Below are 22,011 nucleotides of genomic sequence, written 5' to 3'. Positions count from 1 at the left end.
CGCCCCGTGTTAGAACAATCTTTTTTTTTTTTTTAAGATTTTATTTATTTATTTGTTTGACATACAGAGATCACAAGTAGGCAGAGAGAGAGAGGAAGGGAAGCAGGCTCCCTGCTGAGCAGAGAGCCCGATGCGGGGCTCGATCCCAGGACCCTGGGATCATGACCTGAGCCGAAGGCAGAGGCTTTAACCCACTGAGCCATCCAGGCGCCCCTAGAGCAATCTTTAAACGGTGATGCAACTAATGTGTTCTACTCTGAGAATCCTGGTATATAATTAGCTCTTAATAATGATAGAATTCTCCAATTGCTTTCCTCCCACCTTTTCCAGAAAATATCCACAGTTGCTATAAGGACTGAATAGCATTCCATTCTTTTCATTTTATCTTTAGGAAGGAAGACAAGGATCCAGGATGTTGACCAAGTTGACTATCAGCTCTGACTTGTACAATTGTCAATAATCTTTAAAAAAGAGTCCAATCTGTGAGTTCTGGTAATTATATATCTGTGTGTAAAGGGTTCCAAGGCTGAGCTTTTCACCAAATTTGGGTAAATCATAGTCCTGCCACTGTGACCCCTCCAAAGAAGTTGTGGAGCCTGTCTGAGCCCCAGGTTCCTCCTCTGTGATGGGGTCAGCCGTAGGTCCGAGCTCACAGGGCTGTCATGGAGATGAAGTGTACACAGTGCTGCCCCAAAGAAGAGCTCAGGAAAGCCCAGCTGCCAGTCATATAACCATTGCTTATTACAATTACAATTAACTTATTATTTCTTGTCCTCACCCCTCCCCCTCCAAAATAACCTCCAGCGCCCCAAGATCACTCTTTTTATCGCTGACATTTAATAGTTAAACATCCTTTTCTTTGCCGCGGTTTGCAAAGCACCTTGCAATTTCCTCTCTTCCTAATTCCTGGAATTCTGTTTGTTTGAACTTGAATTGTTTAAAGCTCTCCGTTGAGCAAACTCTCCTTTGTGTTTCTTCCTCTGATGTCCAGAGGCTTTGAAACAGTAGCTTTTCCGTAATCTCCCACAAAAGTTGCACTAACTCCCTGAAGGGTCGGTCAGTGGCTTTAGCTCAGCCTTCTCTTCCAGCTGTCTGTCTGGCTCCTTCTGCTTTCCTTCTTTCCCTGAGATCTTTTCTCTTTGTCTAGCTCTTTAAAGGGGACTCTCTTGCAGGCCTTTCTCTAAAATATGCTTGCCTCCTCCACTCAAGATTAAGCTGTTATCTCGGTGACAGGTACTGACGAATACCACGGATAATCACACATGGTCACGTGGCTTGGCTCACAGATTAGTGCCTTTTTCAGGTGATAATGATCCCCCTGGCAGTTGCAGAAGCTTTGTCATAAAAAGTTGATTATTTATGGCAACCCTGGTTCTGGCCAGTAAAACAGCCTGGGAACTAGTTAGTTGTTCTTTCTCCTCCCCAAGGAACCTCTCTGGAATTCATTTATGGCAGAAGAAACACACAAGGGCACGTATCAGGTTTTTAATCAGAATAACCTCCCATCTGTAAGAGCGTTTTATAATTTCCAGAGCATGTCCATGTACATAATCTCACAGTGGACTTGTCCCTGGGAGCTGGTCAGATATGTCTGTCCAGGGGAGGTGAGGGGGAGGAGGAGAGTGAATCCAGGATGCTGAGCTGTGTGGCAGGGGATCTTGAGGCTCTGAGTAGTCCCTTAGATGCACTTAGGATGTGCCTGGACTGGGCTGTGATAAGAAGGAAAACCTCCTCTCCTACTTTCTGGTGCTTTTCTCAGTCATGTTAATAACAAACGACCTGTGAGACGATTTCACAAGACTCAGAGGGAACCTTGATCATAAAACAATCCTTTATAGATCCATTTAAGCTGTCTTTTTTCCCCCCTCTTATGGTATGTGTAAGACATCCATCTTATATTATAACATTTTACTCAGCATCTGCTGCAAGGGGAAACAATGGGATAATGCTCGCTTCCTGATCAAAGTAGGTGAATTCCTAGCAGAGGTCATTGGAAAGATATTTGAGGGAGGAGAGGGATATTTCTTCCTTTAGTTTTGGTAGGCTTCCAAAGAAGAAGGGGAGAAAAAAAACTGATTTGAAGAAACTGATGGTTTACAATATTTATGGCAACACCACTACCAAATAAATGCCCTGGTTCTAACCGCCGTTGTGACACACCTCAGTTCAATGATCGCCCCTGAAATTTTTTTCATTATAAAAAGAACGCAACCACATGATCCATAGTTGACACAAGCATGATTTTCATTGTGTGTGTTTTCTCCTGCACATACATACATACCACAGAGGTGCTCTGATAAATGGCTTTCAAACTGCTTTTTTTTAATGTAGCATTTTTTGTGTTGCTAGGCTTCAGTAGTATACTGTTTACCGTGGATGTCCTGTCATTTAATTAAACATTCTATGATGTCCAGCATTTGACTTTCAAGGCAACTTAGCACAGGACTGGAAAATGTGGGCCCTGAAGCGAACCTGATGTGATTTCCTGCTCTGCCACTTTTCAGCTGTGCCAATTTGGGGACTTGCCCAGAGAATGAGAGTACTATCCTTGAAGGGTTGTTGAATATATATAAAATATTTTGTACAGTTCCCGGCATGTAGTGCATGTTCCATATTCAATAGCTAAGTCTTATTATTTCTACTTCATCAGTATTAAATTGACAAGGCACTGAAAATGTTTCCTTTTGGATGATTTCTCATTTGGTAAACTCCCCCACATAGGAAAATTGGGCCGAGACATTTGCACGTTTCTGTTGCTCTCGTGTATATTGATATTTCTCGGTGTCACAGTTTTTACCATCATCAACGATTCTGAGTGTGCCATTTCCCTATGCCCTCACTAGCCCTGGAAACTATCATTTGCTAAGTTGGACAATTTAGTATGTTAGACATGATGCCTGGTGATCTACCCACATGAGAGAAGCGGAGAGAATAGAGTAATTAGCACCTCCTCTCACCCAGCATCCAGCATCCACGATGGTGAGCTTCTTCCCAGTCTCACCACACTGTGTTTTCCACATCTTATCATTTCAGTCGTCAGAACTTCAGCGTACGTCTCTACCTGATAAGGATGTTTTATTTTTTTTCGTAACTCCCACGGCTTGTCACACTTAATAAGACTAACAAGAATTCCCTCACATCATCTAATTATTTGGTCCAAAGTCAGATCCCCAATTCACATTTGCCTTTGGACTGCATCTTAGGTGAGAGGGAGGGCATTCTTGTTAATTTGTCTCAGAGAGGTTCTGTGTGGGGCGCTGGAGTGGCTCGGCCAGTTAAGGTACCGACTTTTTATTTCGGTTCAGGTCATGCTGTCAAGGTTGTCAGATGGAGCCCTGTATCGGGCTCCACACTGGGGGAGGAGTCTGCTTAAGAGTTTCTCTCTCCCTCTGCCCCTCCCCCCTCCTTCCACCTGCATGAAGCTCTGTCTCTCTCTCTCAAAAACAAAAAACAAAATTTTTTAAAATTTTCTTTTTTTTTTTTTAATTAACATAAAATGTATTATTAGCCCCAGGGGTTCAGGTCTGTGAATCATCAGGCTTACACAATTCACAGCTCTCACCATAGCACATACCCACCCCAATGTCCATAACCCAGCCACCCCATCCCTCCTCAACTCACCCCCCAGCAACCCTCAGTTTGTTTTCTAAGATTAAGAGTCTCATGGTTTGTCTCCCTCCCGATCCCATCTTGTTTCCTCTTTTTCCCTCCCTTCCCCCCACAACTCCCCACCCTGCCTCTCAAATTCCTCATATCAGAGAGATCATATGATAATTGTCTTGAGAGAGATCCTTTTGGGAAAAAAAAGGCGGGGTGGGGGAGAGGCACTGGTTGGCTCAGTCAGTAGAGCATGAGACTCTTAAAGAGGTTCTGTTTGAAGCAGGATCCCAACATGGTTCACCTGTTTCTTATGACTTTACTCTAAAATTTCCTCCTCCCTGTGTTTTCCCCCATGCTACTGATTGATTGGAGAAACCAGGTCATTGATCTTGTGAAATGTTTCCTATCCTTGTTTTGGTGATTGCTTTTTTGCTTTGTCATGGTGGGGCTTAGGTTTTCTTTCCCTCCTGTTTTCAGCAAACTGGAAGGTGGATCTGGAAGTTTGATAAGCACCATCCTTAATTTTAACGGGGTATTTTGAGGGGAAATGCCCCCTTACAGTCTTTCCCTGAGTGGAGTGTAAGGCAATTATTACTCCCCTGACAGTAGGAGAACCGCACAAAGCTTCTGTTGATCATTCAACTGGGTGGAAGAAGTTTAATATAGGAGTAGGTGATTCTATTAGCTTAAAAATACTCCAGTCGTAGTTAGTCATTGCTCTGCAAGTCATTCTTATCTTTGTTTGAGTGTCCTAAAAACAGATCCAGAGGTAGGTGTGGACAGGCCCTACTCTCCAGTTCTAGGTGGAGAAGTAATCAGAAAAGGTACATGGCTGTAGTGTTAAGTCATTTCAGAAGCTGCCACCTGACGGAACGTGGTTAATGATCGGTGGCAATGAGAGTCATTGGAAATCCAAAGAAGGAACCATCTCCTCCGAGCTGGTTGGATCTGGGAGGGCTTCTGAGAAGAAAACCTTGGTCTAGGATTTTCACAACTGGTGATGTTTGAAAGGCAGAGTAAGATAAGGGGGGTGATGGCTATTCTGGACTTGAATTCGAAAGCACACAAGACTTTTCCAGCATCAGCCAGTCCATCCATTCATGTTGACAGCCTTCCCTACTTGTCTTCTGAGACGTTTTCTGTCCTTTGTTCTTTAATTTATTCAACAAATATTTATGGAACACCTGTTATATGCTAGCCTTGTTTGTTTTGTGTTTGTGGCATGGGGATGTGGCTCATGAAGCAACCTGACTTCATGGAGGGAAGGTCAGCTGGGGGTCAGAAGACCTGAGCTTACTCTGAAATCTTGTTTCTTAGAATAAAAGTACAAAAGGAATGCCCCGGGGTTATGGGGACTCCTGGTATATCCAGAGGGAGACCCCAACAGGTTTGACTGAGGTAAATTATATATATATATAATATATATATCCATCCAACTGGTTGAATGATGTATACATAATACATATTATATATATATGTATATCTTAAATTTTTTAATTCTCCTACCTTCTTTACTCTCTTGTCTTTTTTGTGGACGCTCTTTATCCTTTGAGTTCTAAAGCTAAGCTGGAAACTCATGAAACAGTATTTGTCACTGCCCTGGGCAAGGATACAAATGAAAACAAGAAGAATTCTTTAGCTCTCAGACAGCTCACCTTTGTTCAGGTTCCAAGAGCTTAGGATGGAGACAGAGGGAAGGCTTACCTGTGGTTATCCTGCGGGAAGAGGTGTGCTCATTCACATGGACAAGAACTCATCTTGAGATTGAAAATGGCTTATGATCGACGGGGTGGCTGGGAACAAAGGAAAGAAATTGTTAGCATTTTTTGGCATATTTATTCATCTGCAGCAGCTCTATTTCCGTCAACTGGATCAAGGTCTTTTTTCTTTTGATTTCAATTCTGCCAGCATTGACTGAGTGCTTGCTGTTTGTGATAGCAGTCATTTCAAGAGGAGGGATTTAACTTCCCTTCCCCCTTACCTCCACCCGCCGCCACCCCAGAGCCCCCCGAGTATGCTTATAAGCTAAGTGTGTTCATTGTGGTTGCTGTGCAAACACAGTTTCAAATGAACCCCCTGTCATCCTACCCCCCCGTGATTCCGTTAAGTCCATCTCTAGTTCCCTTTCTCTTTCCCTGTCACCTAACATTCAGCAGAATTTCATTATCTTCAAGATGAAAGAGAGGGGCACCTGGGTGGCTCAGTGGGTTAAGCCGCTGCCTTCGGCTCAGGTCATGATCTCAGGGTCCTGGGATCGAGTCCCGCATCGGGTTCTCTGCTCAGCAGGGAGCCTGCTTCCCTCTCTCTCTCTCTCTCTCTCTCTCTCTGCCTGCCTCTCTGTCTACTTGTGATCTCTCTCTGTCAAATAAATAAATTGAAAAAAAAAAAAAAGATGAAAGGGAATTGAGAGGTCACCCAGTTCTGGGTTTGGTCACAATGTATGCCACCCCTTCCCCCAGCCAGGAAATCGGGACAGAGGACCACTCAACATCTCAGCTCTTTTGTCCCTAACCTTCTGGAGGTAAAATGTCAATGGACAAGACTTGGTTTGGAAAACTCTAATCCAGTACGTTCAGTTTGATTGGAACAGGATCTAGGAAGGCTAAATAGTTTGTCCACAGCTGCTGGGAGCCTGTAGGTCAAGGGGGACTGAAAGCCAAGGCAGCTTGATCCCAACATATGTGCTACCTGTAAAGCCACCTGCCCCTGTTGTGCACAAGGATTGCTGCTCTGTGGCTTTGGGGTGCACTGAGGCCACCAACATTCAATCTTCAGGGAGGGGGTGCAGCTGCTGTTAAGACTAGCTGCTGCTGAGCCGACTAAGTCCTCGTGTGGATATTCAGGAGCTGTGTGGCCTTGAGCAAGTTACTTAACCTTTCTGAGCCTCTACACCCTCATCATAAAACAGAGAAAGTGCCCTTTTCAGCAAGTTGTGAGGACTCAGTAGGATAATACATATCACAGGCTTATCACACAGCTGGCCTAAAGCAAATTTTCTAGTGTTTCAGCACACACATGTCAACTCCCTAGATCACACTGGTTCCTTTTTGTTCTATCTGAAGTTAACTCACATCTGTCTGTATTACTCCATTTTTTGGAAAGAGAATCCAATAAGGAATTTTGATCTGGGGATGTGGCAAACATGTACTCTACTCTTAGAAATTATTTAAGCCACTTTGTTTCAGTGGTGTCTTTTCAATTGTTTGGTTGGTTCCTGGGCTTTAAGGAGATTCTTTCCTCCCCCAGATTTATCTCCCAGTTCTCTTTGGGACCATAGTAAACTTAGCTACTGTTTATAAAATTACTACTATGTGTTAGCCTCTTATCTGGCTTCTCTCTAATCTTCACCTGCACCCTTTGAAGTCGGTGCTGTTCTATCCTAATTGCAGATGAGGGCACTGAGGTTCTGAGAGATTGATAGCTTGTATGATTGTTGAAGATTATTGAAGACTGGAAGATGGAGGAGTGACTTGGGTGAGCTGCAATTGTCTGGATGTGAGGCGATGTCTGGGGGGACTCTAGCACTTGGGATTTACAACTGTCAATTTACAACTTGGGGATCTGAGTGGCCATCCAACCCCTTTTTGACCAGCAGGAGAAACTGGTGAGCAAAGAAGTCCCAGGACTTGACCAAAGTCAGTGTAGGAGTCCAGGGCTAAGATTTGAACCTAGGTTTCCTGACTCTTGTTTGATGTTCTTTTAGTCATATCATGTAGGCTTGAATCCTTGACACTTCGCATCATAGTCTCTGGTATCAGGACACCGGCTATGTTGCAAGTAGCCTGAAAATAATTAATATTCCACTTCATGATTGGAGCTGAAAGTTCTAGAAGCAAAGTACTTGCATTTGAATCTCAGCTCTGCCATTTACCAGCTCTGTGACTTTGGGCAAGTTGAATTCCCTGTACCTCAGTTTCTCCCTTTATAGAAGGACCTACCTCATTGGATTGTTGTGAGGAACACCTGACATATGTCACATATAGTCAAACACGGTGCCCAGCAGAGAGCAAACTCTGAGCGGGCATCAGCTAAGGTCGTCATTTGTTGAGTTCCTGGCATTTGCCAGGCATCTTTCGGCACTGGGGCTAGAACCCTGAATAAAAGAGTCAAGCGTTTTGCCCCTATGAAGCTTGCCGTCAAGTGGGAGACACAGATGTTAGAGAATAATGAAGCTTATGATTTATTCAGTAAGTCTAGTTCCATTTACTTACAGGGCACTATTGACAAGTCGCCACAGCGTATCTTTCTCTTTAGTTTTGATTTTTATAAGTGTGTGACCTCAGCGCCAGTATTTTGCATCAGAAGCTTGGCCTGGGGTCCATAGAGCCCTCAGCCCCGAAGTTCCTGGTGCTGAACACCACATGCCAATAGCCATCTGTGTGTTGCATCAAGAACAGAACTGGCTGCCATCCTTCCATTTGGACGTAAGCAGCCTACCCGAAGGGCAGAAAGGAAGTTATGACTGGGGAAAATCCACAAGGCAGCAAGACTTGGTGACTGAGGGAACAGACAGCTCTCCTCATCATAGCAGGCCTGTGGTAAGAGGACACAGTAGGAACCAAATGTTGTCATAAAGATAACACAAGCGCCATGTGGCCCAGTACCTATTTTTAAGTAACGGTGGTATATTTCAGGCCTGTTCCATCCCATATATAATGTAGCTACATTTCCCTTTCAGTGTTTTGTGTTTTTTTTTTTTTTTTTAAGAATTTAGTTATTTGACACACAGAGAGAGAAATCACAAGTAGGCAGAGAGGCAGGCAGAGAGAGAGGGGGAAGCAGGCCCTAAGCCGAGCAGAGAGCCCAATGCGGGACTTGATCCCAGGACCCTGAGATCATGACCTGAGCGGAAGGCAGAGGCTTAACCCACTGAGCCACCCAGACGCCCCTCAGTGTTTGTTTGTTTGTTTGTTTGCTCATGGTTGATTTTACTGCTGTTTAGATCTCGCTTTCTTGGCCATTTGATATTAAAGGAGTCTGTATTCCTCGTTGCATTTCCTGGCAAATGAGAACATCAAGCTGAATTTTCTGATGAACCCACGTAAAATATTACCGTACTGAACTACCCAAAATGTGGGCTGCCTCTAGCAAACATGCTGATTTTAGATAAGGATGCTTTCGTCACAAGGTGCTAATACCGGTTTTATTTTCTTTCCTGAAATAAAATAACCCAAAACTAGGGCAGTGCTTCATGGATACTTCAGTCTTTGGGGTTTGATAGAGTCAGAGAAGGTAAGCATCTGTGTTTAAATCACCTTATTTTACAGTTCAAGAAACTGGACCTTAGTGAGTTTAGTTGACTTGTCCAAGGTCACACAGCAAATTTAGAGGTAGATCCAGGCTTGGACCCTCCTCTTCAAATGTAGGTCAGTTCGCTTTTTCCTGTGCCACTGCTTTTTATATATACACAATGGTTGAGTCAGTATTTGAAATCATGGATTTAAAGAATTATTAACCTCTCTAGAAGCAAGAAGGGTGGAAAAGATCCCCAGATCCCATCTTTTCCTTAAAAAAAAAAAATATTTGTTTATGAGAGAGAGAGAGAACAAGCCAGGGGAGATGTAGATGGAGAGGGGGAAGCAGACTGCCCACTGAACAGGGAGCCCAAGATCGTGACCTGAGCTGAAGGCAAACATTTAACCAACTGAGCCACCCAGGTGCCCCCTAGTCTTTTCCTTTCTAATTCATTGAGAAAAAACACAGTAGAAAAGGTTACTATCAGTATGGATTGTGTGCTTACCTTGTGCGTAGAACACTGACATACGTATTACCTCATTAAACTATTCATATATTTTATCTCATCAAAGCCTTACGGCTCTTGTAGCCTCATTTTATAGATGATTACTCAGAGGTTTGGCATGGTTAAGTAAATTGTCCAAAAGTTAGCAAGTGGAAAACTTGCTGCTTGCATCTAGGCTTCTTATTCCAGAGCCTGCACTTTCCTATGTTCTACCAGGAACTGAAGGATGAGGGGTTCAATATTCCATAAAGTTGTACTATAGCACCAGGGAAGAAGGGAAATGTTGTATTCTTCAAAAATTAACACACTATACAATTAGTTTTCAGTTTACTAGAGCAGCCTGTAGGTGTCTTTTTTTTTCTTCACTTTGTAACTGTGCACCTTGCCTATTAAAAGTTCCTTTAGGGGATGGTAATTAATTTGGAAGGCTCCATTACTCTTCCAGCTAGTACGGATGCTTGGCCTCCTCTGGACAGGTAGGAGGGAGGGCGCTGGCCTCTCCCTGCTGAGCTCATAAACTGAAGTGTCTAAATTCAGGAGTGATGCCAGGTGGGGTGGGGGCAAGGAAGGGAGGAAAGGGATGTGGTGTTTGGAGCCCATAACTCAGGAAACATGATGGCACCTAATTTCGGAGTGGCATGAGGCAAGGTTTAGGAAAAGAATAATGAGCTATTGTTGTGGACTTTTTTCTTTAATGGGTGGGTTGTTTTTATAAAGTTTTTATGAACAGGAAACTGAAGTAAAATGCTGATCCCTTTGGTTTTTGAGCCCAGCCAGCATCATTTTCATTTTTATTTTTGAGTGTTGGTGACAGGCACTTCCTTTAACACTTCTGGGGGTAAAGTGTAACAAGACACCCCAAACCACATTTTATAACAGCAGAATCTGAAAGAGGAGTTGTAGCTTTAGATCTTCTTGATAACAGCATGGGACAGAATAAGATCCCTCCCAGCTGAGAGAGAAAGATACCCCTTTCAGAAGCCAAGGTTGTCTGCAGAAAGTTCTCCCTTGAAAAACTTCTGGAAAATTTGCCGAACGTGTGGAAAATCTTTCAAATGCATTGAAATGGGTATTGCTGTGGCAAAGAAAATACTGATCAAATTCCCCTCCTTCCCTCAATCATAGAAACCCAGCCCATCCAGCCATTGTTTCCCCCTGAAAAATGACCTCATCTTGAAGAAGGTGGTCCTATGTTATTGTGCATTTTGGATGCAGGGCCGATGTTTCAGGCACCTGGCTGCCAACTTCAGAGATGTTAGAAGTTGTTTTGTTCCCACAGGGCGTTTCTTCATCGCTTACCTTGTAAAAGTTATGTCTTATTGCATTTTCCTAGCACCAGAGCAATCCTTGTACCTACCCACTGCATTTGGTTTTTCTGAGCCTACAGACAGTGCTGGGTTATTAAAGTTCAAGGAGGAAGCCACGTGATGTTAGCTTTACAATTTTAATTCTCTCTTACCTTCCTCCCTTCCTTCCTCCCACACCCTGACAGATGAATTTTGTTTCTTGTGTACTGTGTCTCAACTAGAATGAGCTCTCAAAGCGTCTCTTGTAAGACTCCAGGTGAGGACGCTAGACAGGGAGAGTGGCACCGTCCCTTGAAGGAGTAGCCAGCAGAGAAATTTCCTTCTTCTCCCATTGGCTTCCTTGGATTAAAAAGTCCTTGAGTCCGTACTTTCACGTCAGGCTGAGAACTTGAGATTAGCACCACGTTTAATCTTGCAGAAACACCAGGAAAAACCTCCCCTCCCCCTTCAAAGTCAGCCCTCATGAGAGGCCCAACTCAAGAGAACAAAGTTGCAATATAAAAACACGAGGTATGAGTGTGGCAAGTTGGAAAGAAAAAATATATATAGGGAGTTCAACCTGGATCAAAAACCTAACGAAGGAAAAGGAAGAACGTGACTCTGGAGGGCGAGAAAATGACGATGAGCATGTTACAAGACATTTCTGAAAACAGCCTCGTTGATATCCTTTGTCACTGATTTCGGGCTCCCTGGCAAGTCCACCTGGTTCCGGAATTAGTGTAAATTGCCAGGTCAATTGTAAATTTCCAGGTAAAAAGCTGGAGGGAACTGAAAGCTGTCAGTAATAGTCAAAAGGGCCTCTTAGCCTCATACTGCAGGAACACTTCTCTCAAAGTGGTTTTGATGCCTTTTCGATTCTTCAAGAAGCATATCTACCCCCCCCCAAAAAAATTTTTTTTTTAATATTTTATTTATTTGACAGAGAGAAATCACAACTAGGCAGAGAGGCTGGCAAAGAGAGAGGAGGAAGCAGGTTCCCTGCGGAGCAGAGAGCCCGATACGGGGCTCGATCCCAGGACCTGAGATCATGACCTGGAGGGAACTGAAAGCTGTCAGTAATAGTCAAAAGGGCCTCTTAGCCTCAGACTGCAGGAACACTTCTCTCAAAGTGGTTTTGATGCCTTTTGGATTCTTCAAGAAGCATATCTACCCCCAAAAAATTTTTTAAAGATTTTTATTTCTCTATTTGAGAGACACAGAGACAGAGACAGACAGCATGAGCAGAGGGGAGGAAGCAGAGGGAGAGGGAGAAGCAGACTCCCCGCAGAGCAGGGAGCCTGAAGTGGGGCTTGATCCCAGGATGCTGGGATCATGACCTGAGCCAAAAGCAGGCACTTAACCAACTGAGCCACTCAGGTGCCCCCCCATCACAGAAATTCTAAATACGCTGTGTTCCTATTACAAACTTTCTTTTCTGGATTCATCTCTTCCATGGCATGTACTTTGATTAGTCCCACTTCAATTTAATGTTCATTGAGCCAATATGGATCCTTCTACCATGTGCCAGCGTGATAGAAGGAGCTAGAGCCCCTGTGGTGAATGAGATAAACATGGTGCCTCTGCCTTTGTAGCTCCCTGTCCGGTGGTGGTGACACCTCGAATCCGTCATTATAAGCTGGATGGGTGTTGGAGAAAGAGAGGTCTGCAGGGTTGGGGGGTGCACAAAGCAAGGGTTCCCCTAGCCTGGGGATGAAGGACAGCCTTAAGTGAGAGGAATTATTTGGTAGGAAGCCATCTGATAGTTGTTCTTGTCATGCCAAAGAACTAAATGATCATGCAGCAATAAAGGATAGTAGACTAGAAGCCTGGACTTGAGTTCAGCCTTCTGTTGCCAAGGCTTTTGGTTCAGTGAGAACAGTGAGCCCATGAGACGTGTGTTGCTGAGCTTGGTTTTGGATGTGAGGTGGAAAAAATTCAAACAGAGCGGAACTCACCTCCCACTTAACCAAAGCACCCAGTGAACCTACACCGTCTGTCCCCTCTGTCGTGTTGTCAGAGGCCCATGATAATGAGGAACACTTTTAGCTCCTGGGCTGCCCTCTAGCACACACCAACCAACTTCTGTTCCCACCACGTGAGTGAGACACATGCTTCCCAGGAGTCCCCAGGTCTGCTTCTGCTCATTGAACTCATTCTTTAATTAAAGTCTTCTATATACACCACTCCCCTCCCGGCACTGCACCCCCCCACCAGCCCCAGATCTTTTTCAAGTAAACATCTAAAGCCAACTGCCTTCCTCCCATTCTCTACTGCTACAGCTAATTTTTTAAAAATTTAAATGCAGTCATGTCCCCTGGCTATGGAGATAAGCATGTTTTTAATCGAAACTCTGGATACCAGATTGTAAATCAAGTTCTAAGAGCCAGAACATGTCTCCTGGTGGGTGGCTTAGTTGGTAGTTTACTTGGACCGTGAACTTGCATATTTTTCCTTGTATCCCTGATGCACCCGTATGTACAGAGCAGGCTCTCCAGCGTATAATAGCTCCTCGGTGCATGAGCAAATAAGCAGCTCTCCATGCCCACTCTGGATTTTGATGCTATAACCATTGGGCTAATTACCCAATTAGCCTGGCCCGAGACTCAGTGGTTCAGAATATTCCTGGAATGGGAGAAGTGGGCAGGTTCATTCTGGTACTGGCTGATAATTCTAACAACACCATGCTACTCAAACAACTGTTCTCTGAGGGTGTTTATCAAAAACTCAAATTCCTAGAGTCCAATTCAGCAGACCCAAAGTGGGGCCCACGGATATGGATTTGATAAGCTTCTCAGCTGGTTTCTCTACAGGTGGTCTCTTGAATTATTGTCCCTGAATTCCCATAGTTCATGTTTCTATAAATATGTAGGTTTTCAAATCCCACCCAGATGATAGGAATATTGCTATTGTTGAAATGCACATTTCCCCCACATTTTATTTTTTCTAGAATTGGGATGTAGCTCATAATTGATCACATGTTATAATTCAATTGGCAACTTTTTTCTTTCTTGATAATACATAAAATAATAACACATATTACAGTCTTCAGCATCTTAGGTTTGAGGGAATATTTGATTGCTGAGTTGGTAGTTGATGAAAGAGAAAACACTCCTATCCAAAGCTAGAATTTATATATTTTAGATTTTTTAATTCCTCCATGCAATGATTAGTGTAGAAAACCTATATAATATAACATTAGCTATAGTCTGAGGGGAATAAATATTTTGGGAGTGTAACAAACTTACTGAATTCTTGGTCAAAAGATATGAAATACTCTCAAACAAATGCAGACTATCCATAAAGTTCAAAGACCTTCTAATAGTATACAGAAAGTGTTTTAAAGCCTGGCTTATATTCTATAAGCAAACAAGCCTGCTGATAGTAATCAGCTCAAATTGGAGAAAGTCAGGATTCTTATTGCAAAATCTTGAGTGAAGACAGGTTTCTAGTCATACACACTGTGTGGCCAAATATACCATGTATCAGAAAGACAGTAAATCGAATCCTCTGGGGTTTTTATTTCATCACTGAGTTTGAATTTCTGCCCCCCAAAGCAATTAAATAGGGTGAAAAAGGTTTTCCTGGGAAAGACCAAGCTTTGAACCATTTCTCCCTCCTCCCCGAGTTCTTCTTAAATATTACCTTTTGTTGAAATTTTAATTTTCACTGGTCTTTTGAAGTGCACTTTCCTATCTGAAGAGTTTAAGACAGTTTTCTGTCCCCTGCCCTTTATTCCCATACTTTTTGTTCTCTTTTCCTTTTGTGTTTTATGAAATCTGTTGTTCTGTAAAGGGTCAGGTTTGGACAACAGGGAAGGATTCCAGGCATGTTAATAATTCTGAAGTTACCTGGCACTCTGAAGCATTTTTTTTTTCCCCACCATGCCCAGACTGACATTTGACATTAATCAATGGTCAAGGTCTGAAGCAAGAATATCCTTGAGGTCAACAGAGTATCTGTTAAATTATCAGATTAAACCAACAGATTATCCTGGCTCTGATGCTATATTTTAGTTCTACTCTCTGTTTAATGCAGGGTTTCTCAACACCACCATTATTTTGAACCTGTTAATTCTTTGTTGTGGGGGCTGTCCCTGTGCCTTATAGGATGTCTGCCAGTATCCTGAGCCTCTATCCATTAGATGCCACTAGGACCCTCCCACCAGTGACAATCAAAAATGTATCCAGACATTGCCAAACATCACAGGAAGGTGGGGCGGGGGGGGGGGGGGGGGGGCAAAATTGCCCCCAGTTGAGAATCACTGCTGTAATGAACTAGAGACTAGGAAATGTATCTGTCTGTGGCATATCAGGGCAAAACAAATATTGATTTTTAAAAAGATTTTATTTATTTATTTGACAGACAGAGATCACAAGTAGGCAGAGAAGCAGGCAGAGAGAAAGGAGGAAGCAGGCTCCCTGCTGAGCAGTGAGCCCACGCAGGGCTCGACCCAGGATCCTGAGATCACAACCTGGGATCATGAGCCGAAGGCAGAGGCTTTAACCCACTGAGCCACCCAGATGCCCCAATATTCATTTTTTTTAAACATAAAGTCTTGACTATTTTTGTATTGTAGCTAGCAATCCACAGAATTATCTGGACCCTGGGAGAAAGAGAAAGAGTCTATCATTTAACCGGTTTTTCGAACTTGTTTCAAAAAAAAATTAGATCTTTAAATGAATGCATGAATGAAGTCTTCCAACTTTAGAATATCCAGGGATATATTTTCATAAATCTAGCCTGGAGCCAGTGGACATAACCCCAGGCAGGGGGAAAGTAATAACACTGGTATGACTTAAGATATTATCAGTGTTTCGTTTGTGCCATTTTTACCCATCTGCAGGAAACCACAGTCCTGATCTCTCAGAATTCACTGCCAGAACTTTTTCAGGCTTTGACTCCCCTCTCCCATCGAAACTGAAGTGGCAGAGTGGAGCAGGAGCTCGGTCATTAACCGGGAATGTTGCCCACATGGAAGTGGAGGGGAGAGGTGTTGGTACACATGTGTATCCAGCATGTACCTACACGACTGTGTGAGATTAGCAGGGGTAGAAGGGATAGCTCCAGATGCCAGGGGAGCAGGCGGAGGTGCACATGCTTGAAAGCTGGGCTTTAGAGGATTGACTGGCTGCTGTCACCTGAGCTCCTTCTGCAAACGCGCACCTCGCTGCTGAGGTTCTAGTTGGAAGGCTGTGTTTTAAAGTCAACCGTATTTCTTGAGCAGATGTATTACACACCTTCCTGGCATAGAGGTTCAGGAATGGGTAGGGAAGAAAGGGGAGAAATGTAGCTAATTGAGCACCTGCTCTGTAGTAAACACTTTCATAGATGGATGGATGGACGGACGGACGGACGGATGGACGGACGGACAAATGAACCGGCCTTTAAGGAAAAAAAAGAACCAGGGCACCTGGGTGGCTCAGTGGGTTAAGCCTCTGCCTTCGGCTCCGGTCATGATCTCAGGGTCCTGGGATCGAGCCCCACATCGGGCTCTCTGCTTAGCAGGGAGCCTGCTTCCTCTTTTCTCTCTCTCTGCCTGCCTCTCTGCCTACTTGTGATCTCTGCCTGTCAAATAAATAAATAAAATCTTTAAAAAAAAAAAAGAAAAAGAAAAAAGGAAAAAAAGAACCCACTAACTCTGATGTGAAGTATAATGCTAACAGAACAAGGCATCGTCCTGTTGGCTGAAAAGATTGCCACAGCCACTTTAACTTCTGAAGTTTTCACCTCATGCTGGGCCTGTTCTGCTCACTGCCATAGCAGTGGGATTTGAGGAGTTGATTGATGGTCTCTCAGCCATGTCTGGCTGTCTGCTCTTCTGAAAGGAGCTTATAACCAGTGGTGGGCTTGCGTGTGGAGGCCCACCACTCCTCCAGCAGCACAAATGAGCCCCACTCGGCCCAGGCGAGAATGCAGGCCCTGCTCTTGGCACCGTTCCTAGAAACTCAGAACAGGCTTCTTTATTCCAGTCTGCAGGCTTCTGGCTAGCAAGGAACACTGCCTGGCTGTGAAGCATTTTATAGGATTATAACGGGTTGTGCTGAAGGCAAGCTCTGAAAGGCACTTTGTGCCATTGCTTTGAGTGAAGCTAACTGTGAGGGCAGTGTTGTTCCTAAGCTCATAAACACACACACACAGGCAGGATGGGGAACGCCGGGCTCCGGGGGCCCGCTCAGCTGGGCAGCACTGCAGAGTTGGACTGGCTTCCCTCAATTGTGACACCAGCCTCAGGGGTGTGCTTGGGAACCCTCGTGCAGAGCAGCCTGCTTCCTGACCAAGTCTTTGGTCACGGATACCTCTGGTTGGAATCCAGGCAGAATATCCAAACCCTGAATCTGCTATCATTGGAGCAGCGCATGACACCCGGCGGAGGTTCCAAAGTCAGGGTACAAGTTAGAAAATGCATGGGGTCAAAAATGCCCTTGAAATCCTTGAAATGTCTCAAGGACAACATACATGGCTTTTATACCCCAAATTGCCAGCTTCAGTTTACAGGCCTTATTGTACCAAAACTATGTATCTTTAAACACCAGAACCCTATTTATGGTAGGAGATGTTCGTGCTATGAAAGCTTGGAAGCATCAGACCACCCAGGGGAATTCCAGATTCCCACCTTCCCTTTCACACTCACTCATCTTGGGGCTTATGCTTCCCCCCGACCCCAGCACTGTTTAAACGGTTACTCATCATTAACAACCAATCAGTCTCTCTCTCTCTCTCTCCCTTTGCCTAGCATGTATAAAAGAAAACACAGAGGTTTCCTGCACATGTGTTATGTGGCCATGTATATTAATTGATTTTTATTGTTCTAAATCTTCTGAGGAGGGGCAAAAAAATGGTATGAGAGAAATAGATATGGCAGCCTTCTCATCAACCAATATAACTATTCTTTGCTCCACAATATTGCACTGAACCAAGGTTAAAGTCCCCTCTTTTCCATATGGTTTATTTATTACCACACTGGGTTCATGGTATGTCAGACTTCCTGCCCAGCCCTAAGGATTCTGTAGTGAGAAGACCAGTTGTAGTTTGCTAGGGTCATTCTTTTCTTCACCTAGTGCTGGAAGTATACTTCCCAACTGGAGGTTAAGGCCTGGTGAGCCGCCCCAGGGATCCAAGCCTGTCCCCAAAGGAGCTGTTGCTAGCCATAGTCATCTAGTTGAGATGGTGGGCCTATGGGAGCCAGAAGAGCAGGAAGAAGGGAATGAGGAACAGCTCCAAATGATTCAGCTCATAGCCTCTGCAGCCAGGGGACCCCTGAGTGAGGCGTGTCACTTTCTCTCCTGGCCCTCCTTTGGCTGCAGAGTTAATCAGGGGCTGCTTTAGTTGGGTGTCCTTGGAGATAAGGTTTTCCTTCATGTCCCCACCGAGCTTGGTCAAGCTTACAGGGAGTATCTATGTAAGCTCCCCATCAGCACAGCTTGGTTTAAAAAGATGAAGTTGTGTTTGGGAATACAAATAAGAAAAATCAGTGGTCCAGAGGCACCCTTCTCACCACAAAACTTTTCTTCAGTCACCTCCTTCTCACTGCTTTACGGTATATAATATACCGTAGCATATAAATGATATATAATATATGTGTGTGTATATATATATATATAAAATTATATATTATATTATATATAATTATATATATAATTAATAAATAAATATATAATATATATCCTATATAAATATATAAATAAATAGGGTGTGTGTGTGTACATATATTTTTTAAGATTGGTTTATTTATTTGAGGGGAGCAGAGGCAGAGGGAAAGAAGAGAGAATACTCAAGCAGGCTCCCTGCTGAGCATGGAGTCTGATGTGGGGCTCTATCCCAGGACCCTGACATCATGACCTGAGCTGAAATCAAGAGTCTGATGCTTCATCCACTGAACCACCCAGGAGTCCCAGGGTACATATTTCAGGGGGAAAAAACTCAGGTTCTTTCTTCAATCTCAACTGGAAACCAGTAATTTAAGAGTCTCCTTTACATGTGTGGCAAAAACAGGGCTAGCAAAACTGGCCAGAGAGTTCTCCCTTTTCTGAAGGCAGTTTGTCTACACTAGCTGGACAAGAAAGTAAGTGAATTCAGCCTCAGGGTGTAGTTTTGATACTTGGGATGAAAGAGCTATGTATCATGAGGTTTCCTGTATAGAAAATGGAAACTGGATTCTGGCCTTAGCTGGAAGCAGAGAATACTGAAACAGGTCTAGATATTTCCATTCCCATTACCTTCTGTACACTTAAGAAGTCAAAACAAAAGACATCATCTCTCCAGACCACCCCCTGCTGTGGTCATGACTTTGATTAGGAAGGGGGGGAAAGTCCAACAGTGCTGTTCACAAAATTACTTTTGAGGCAATGATCATTTAAATATTTTTTTTAAATTAACTTCAAATTTACCAAGTAACACGTATATTTTTCTTGTAAAATTTTTGAGAATAGCTATAAATTTAAAGTCTCCTTTGCTCCTTTTCCCAGGTGTGCACCCTGGCACAGATGGCCTCCCTTTAGCCCCAAAGGGACTCATAAGTTTGCTGCGCATCCTTCTGGATGGTTTTCAATGGTTTTTCCTTACATGTTGCTATAGAAAGGCTTGGTACAGCCCGCGGGCTCACGCTGCACAGCTTCATCTTGACGGACCCTGTCAGATTGTCCTGAGTCGCTGGCTGCCTCTTCCTATTTAAAAACGGGTGCAGAGGAAGGTGCTCCAAGGAAATCTCTGGAAGTGGTGGAAATGTATTTCCTGATTATGGAAGCGGTTACATGAGCGTTTACGTTTGTCAACACTAAACTAACTGTACGCTTAAAACGGGCCCATCTTTCTGTTTATAGATTATACTCCAGTGACGTTCATTTAAAAAAAAAAAGTGTGAGGGGAGGCTGGCTGGGAAGAAGGCAAAACAGAATACCGCCTCTTCCTAGTGTGGGCTTTTGAGACGCTCGCTCTCTCCCCGCCGCCCAGCTTCGCCCCAGCCTCGGTTCTACCCGCCGCCTCTTCGACCCTGGGAGTGCCAGCGAGTCACTGGGAGAGGGTGTCTCCGGGGATCCGGCCCGCGGGAAGAAGGGTCCCAAGGCAGGTTCGCCCCTCGCAGCGCTGGGGGGTTTCCGCCGGGCGGTACCTGGATGCTACCGGGACGCGTCGGGGCGGGGCCGAGTCGGCGCTCCGCCCCACCCCCCCCGCCCGCCCCCAGGTGGGCGGGCCCGGACGAGGCTCCGCCCCCCTTTCAGCCGGAGAGCTGAGTCGGTCCCGCCAGGCAAGAAGCCGGCTGTCAGTCTCCGTACAGACGCTGCCGCCCGGCACCGTGGAGCTGGGGCCCCCTTTCGCCAGGGAGTTTTGTGGTCGCCTCAGGTCAGCGGTGACATCCCAAAGAGCAGGCCCGGCAGCCACCATGGTGGCCAAGGATTACCCCTTCTACCTCACGGTCAAGAGGGCGAACTGCAGCCTGGAAGTACCCCCGGCCAGCAGTCCCGCCAAGGACGCGGAGGTAGGGCCTCCACCTGGACCTCTCTGGGTCCGTCTGTCTGTCCCTCTGTCTCGCTCCATCTCTCACTCTCTTGGCTCCCTCGCTGTGTCAGTCTCTCAATGCTTGCATCTCTCATTCAGTGTGTTCCCCCACCTTCTCTCCTTCCTCCTACCTTTCCCCCTTCCTCCCTCTCTGTCCCTCCCTTTCCCTCTCCCCATTTCTCACACACACACTCTCTCACTGCATGTCTCACTCTGTCTCTGCCTCCCTTCTCCTGCCCCTTCTCTGTGGATCATCATGAACCTCCTCCCCTGTCCCTGTTCCTCTTCCTCTGGGCCAGGGAGCAGCTGCTTCCTTGCCCTGGCCTTTGTTGCATCCTTCAGGGCTCTCAGACTGTCAACCTTCTGGCAGAGGGACTTTCTCTTACTGTATTCTTAGGCCCAGATATCAGTGAAGAGCTACCATTTTAGCTTGGGTTTCCTCTTACCTGGGTTGGGGAACAAGAGGAGGCCTTTGGGGGGCATCTCACCTGTCAGGCTTGACCTTGCAGCTGTTTGGCAGCAAAGACAGGACCTGGCACCTCTGTTTGTCATCTGTGGCCAGTGGGGTCACTCAGCTGCGGGTCTGGGGGCTAAATGAGTAATCTGAGGGTCTTGCACATGGATCCTGAAAATGAATTAAACTCCTTGGGGAGTGGGAAGCTTTCTTGGAACACTGGAAACTTCCCTTTCCGGGAACTTTCCGGAGCCTTGAGGGTGATATGAGCGAGCCCTCCTGGCTTGCATTTAATCTTGTCTTTTACTTCTGTGTGTTATACCTCTGGCAGAGAACTCACCGGTCTTATATGTTGGGTTCAGCTAGAGGAGAAAGCATCCTTCTCAGTCTTTGAGGGTCTTAGGGAATATAGTTGCTTCCACTAGACCACAGCTTTGCTGTGGCCAAGCTGTAGTGGAACCCAAAGGACCCAGCTCATCACTGCTGCTCATGTGTGTTACTTAAGAGATTGTCACTCTGTCCAACCATGACTGGGGAAAGTCTGGAGGCAGAAATGCATCCGACCTTGGTGTGGCAGTCTTGAGGATTCCACCCACCCGGCACCCTTGGGTCTCCTTAGCTGTGTGAACTTGGCTCACCGAATTATGCATATTCGGGAGGACAGCATCAAAGATTCATTGCCTCTAACAAGAGCTGCTGAAGCTGACAAGACTCCAAACAGTCTCCGGTTGTAATCAGCTTTCTGTAAGCTGAGCACAACTAACTTCTCTCCCCCACCCCCACCCCACACTCCAGCTCAGTTGTATACTTTCCACAAAGAGTTTTTGTTCCCAGCAGCTGTGGAAGTGTAATAGCCTTAATGGTGTTTGGACTCTTATTTAAGTTTTGACAAGATAGCACCAGCATAGAATTCAGGTTGTTCAGGATTGGAATGGATATAATGATTTTTCAATAGGAACATCACAATTTAATGAATGTAGGAGCAGTGAAGCTAGTATCCTCTCAAACTTCTTTTGGAAGGAAGCGAAGCATAACCAAGTTGAATTAATAAATTGAGATGGATCAAAGGAAAGAATAATGAGAACAGCTCTGGACTCTAACTAGTCCCTTCTTGCTCTCCCTTAGTCCTATGTTTTCTGAGTAGTTCGGCTAAAGGCTTAGGTAAAACTTATCTGCTTGATCTTTTCTTATTCTTATATGTAGAAGAGAAATATATCTGTATGTCACAGATGTGATGAGAGAGAAATGTGTCACCAGATGTCAAATACTAATTTTCTTCATGGTAGCCAATTCCAAATTATAAAATGTGACTTGTTTTCCTTTTATGGGGATGTCCTGGTATGGAAGGAAGGATGGGGGAACAGTTTTTATGGTAAATATTTTTTAGGTATCCCCATTGAGTGTTTTGTGTGTATGTGTGCAGTTTAATTCAGTGAAGT

At 44.7% G+C, this 22,011-nt stretch overlaps 1 protein-coding gene across 5 annotated transcripts in view; it reads left to right on the top strand.

Annotated features, from left to right (window-relative positions):
• The window catches only part of ARHGEF3 (Rho guanine nucleotide exchange factor 3), a 320,726-nt gene that overhangs the window by 226,848 nt on the left and 71,867 nt on the right, over positions 1-22,011 (top strand). The window contains exon 1 of one of the 5 annotated variants that reach the window (XM_045991712.1): positions 19,849-20,098. The exons of the other annotated variants lie outside the window; for them this stretch is intronic. Within the exon in view, the coding sequence (XP_045847668.1) occupies positions 20,003-20,098 (96 nt within the window). The 5' untranslated portion in view covers positions 19,849-20,002. Of the gene's footprint in view, positions 1-19,848; positions 20,099-22,011 lie in introns of those variants that run through there. 5 annotated transcript variants of the gene reach the window in all.

The sequence above is a fragment of the Meles meles genome, chromosome 20 (genome assembly GCF_922984935.1).
Source record: "Meles meles chromosome 20, mMelMel3.1 paternal haplotype, whole genome shotgun sequence".
Taxonomy (NCBI): Eukaryota; Metazoa; Chordata; class Mammalia; order Carnivora; family Mustelidae; genus Meles; species Meles meles.
Note: the sequence above shows the minus strand (reverse complement) of the source record. Positions and strands in the feature narration are given on the sequence as shown.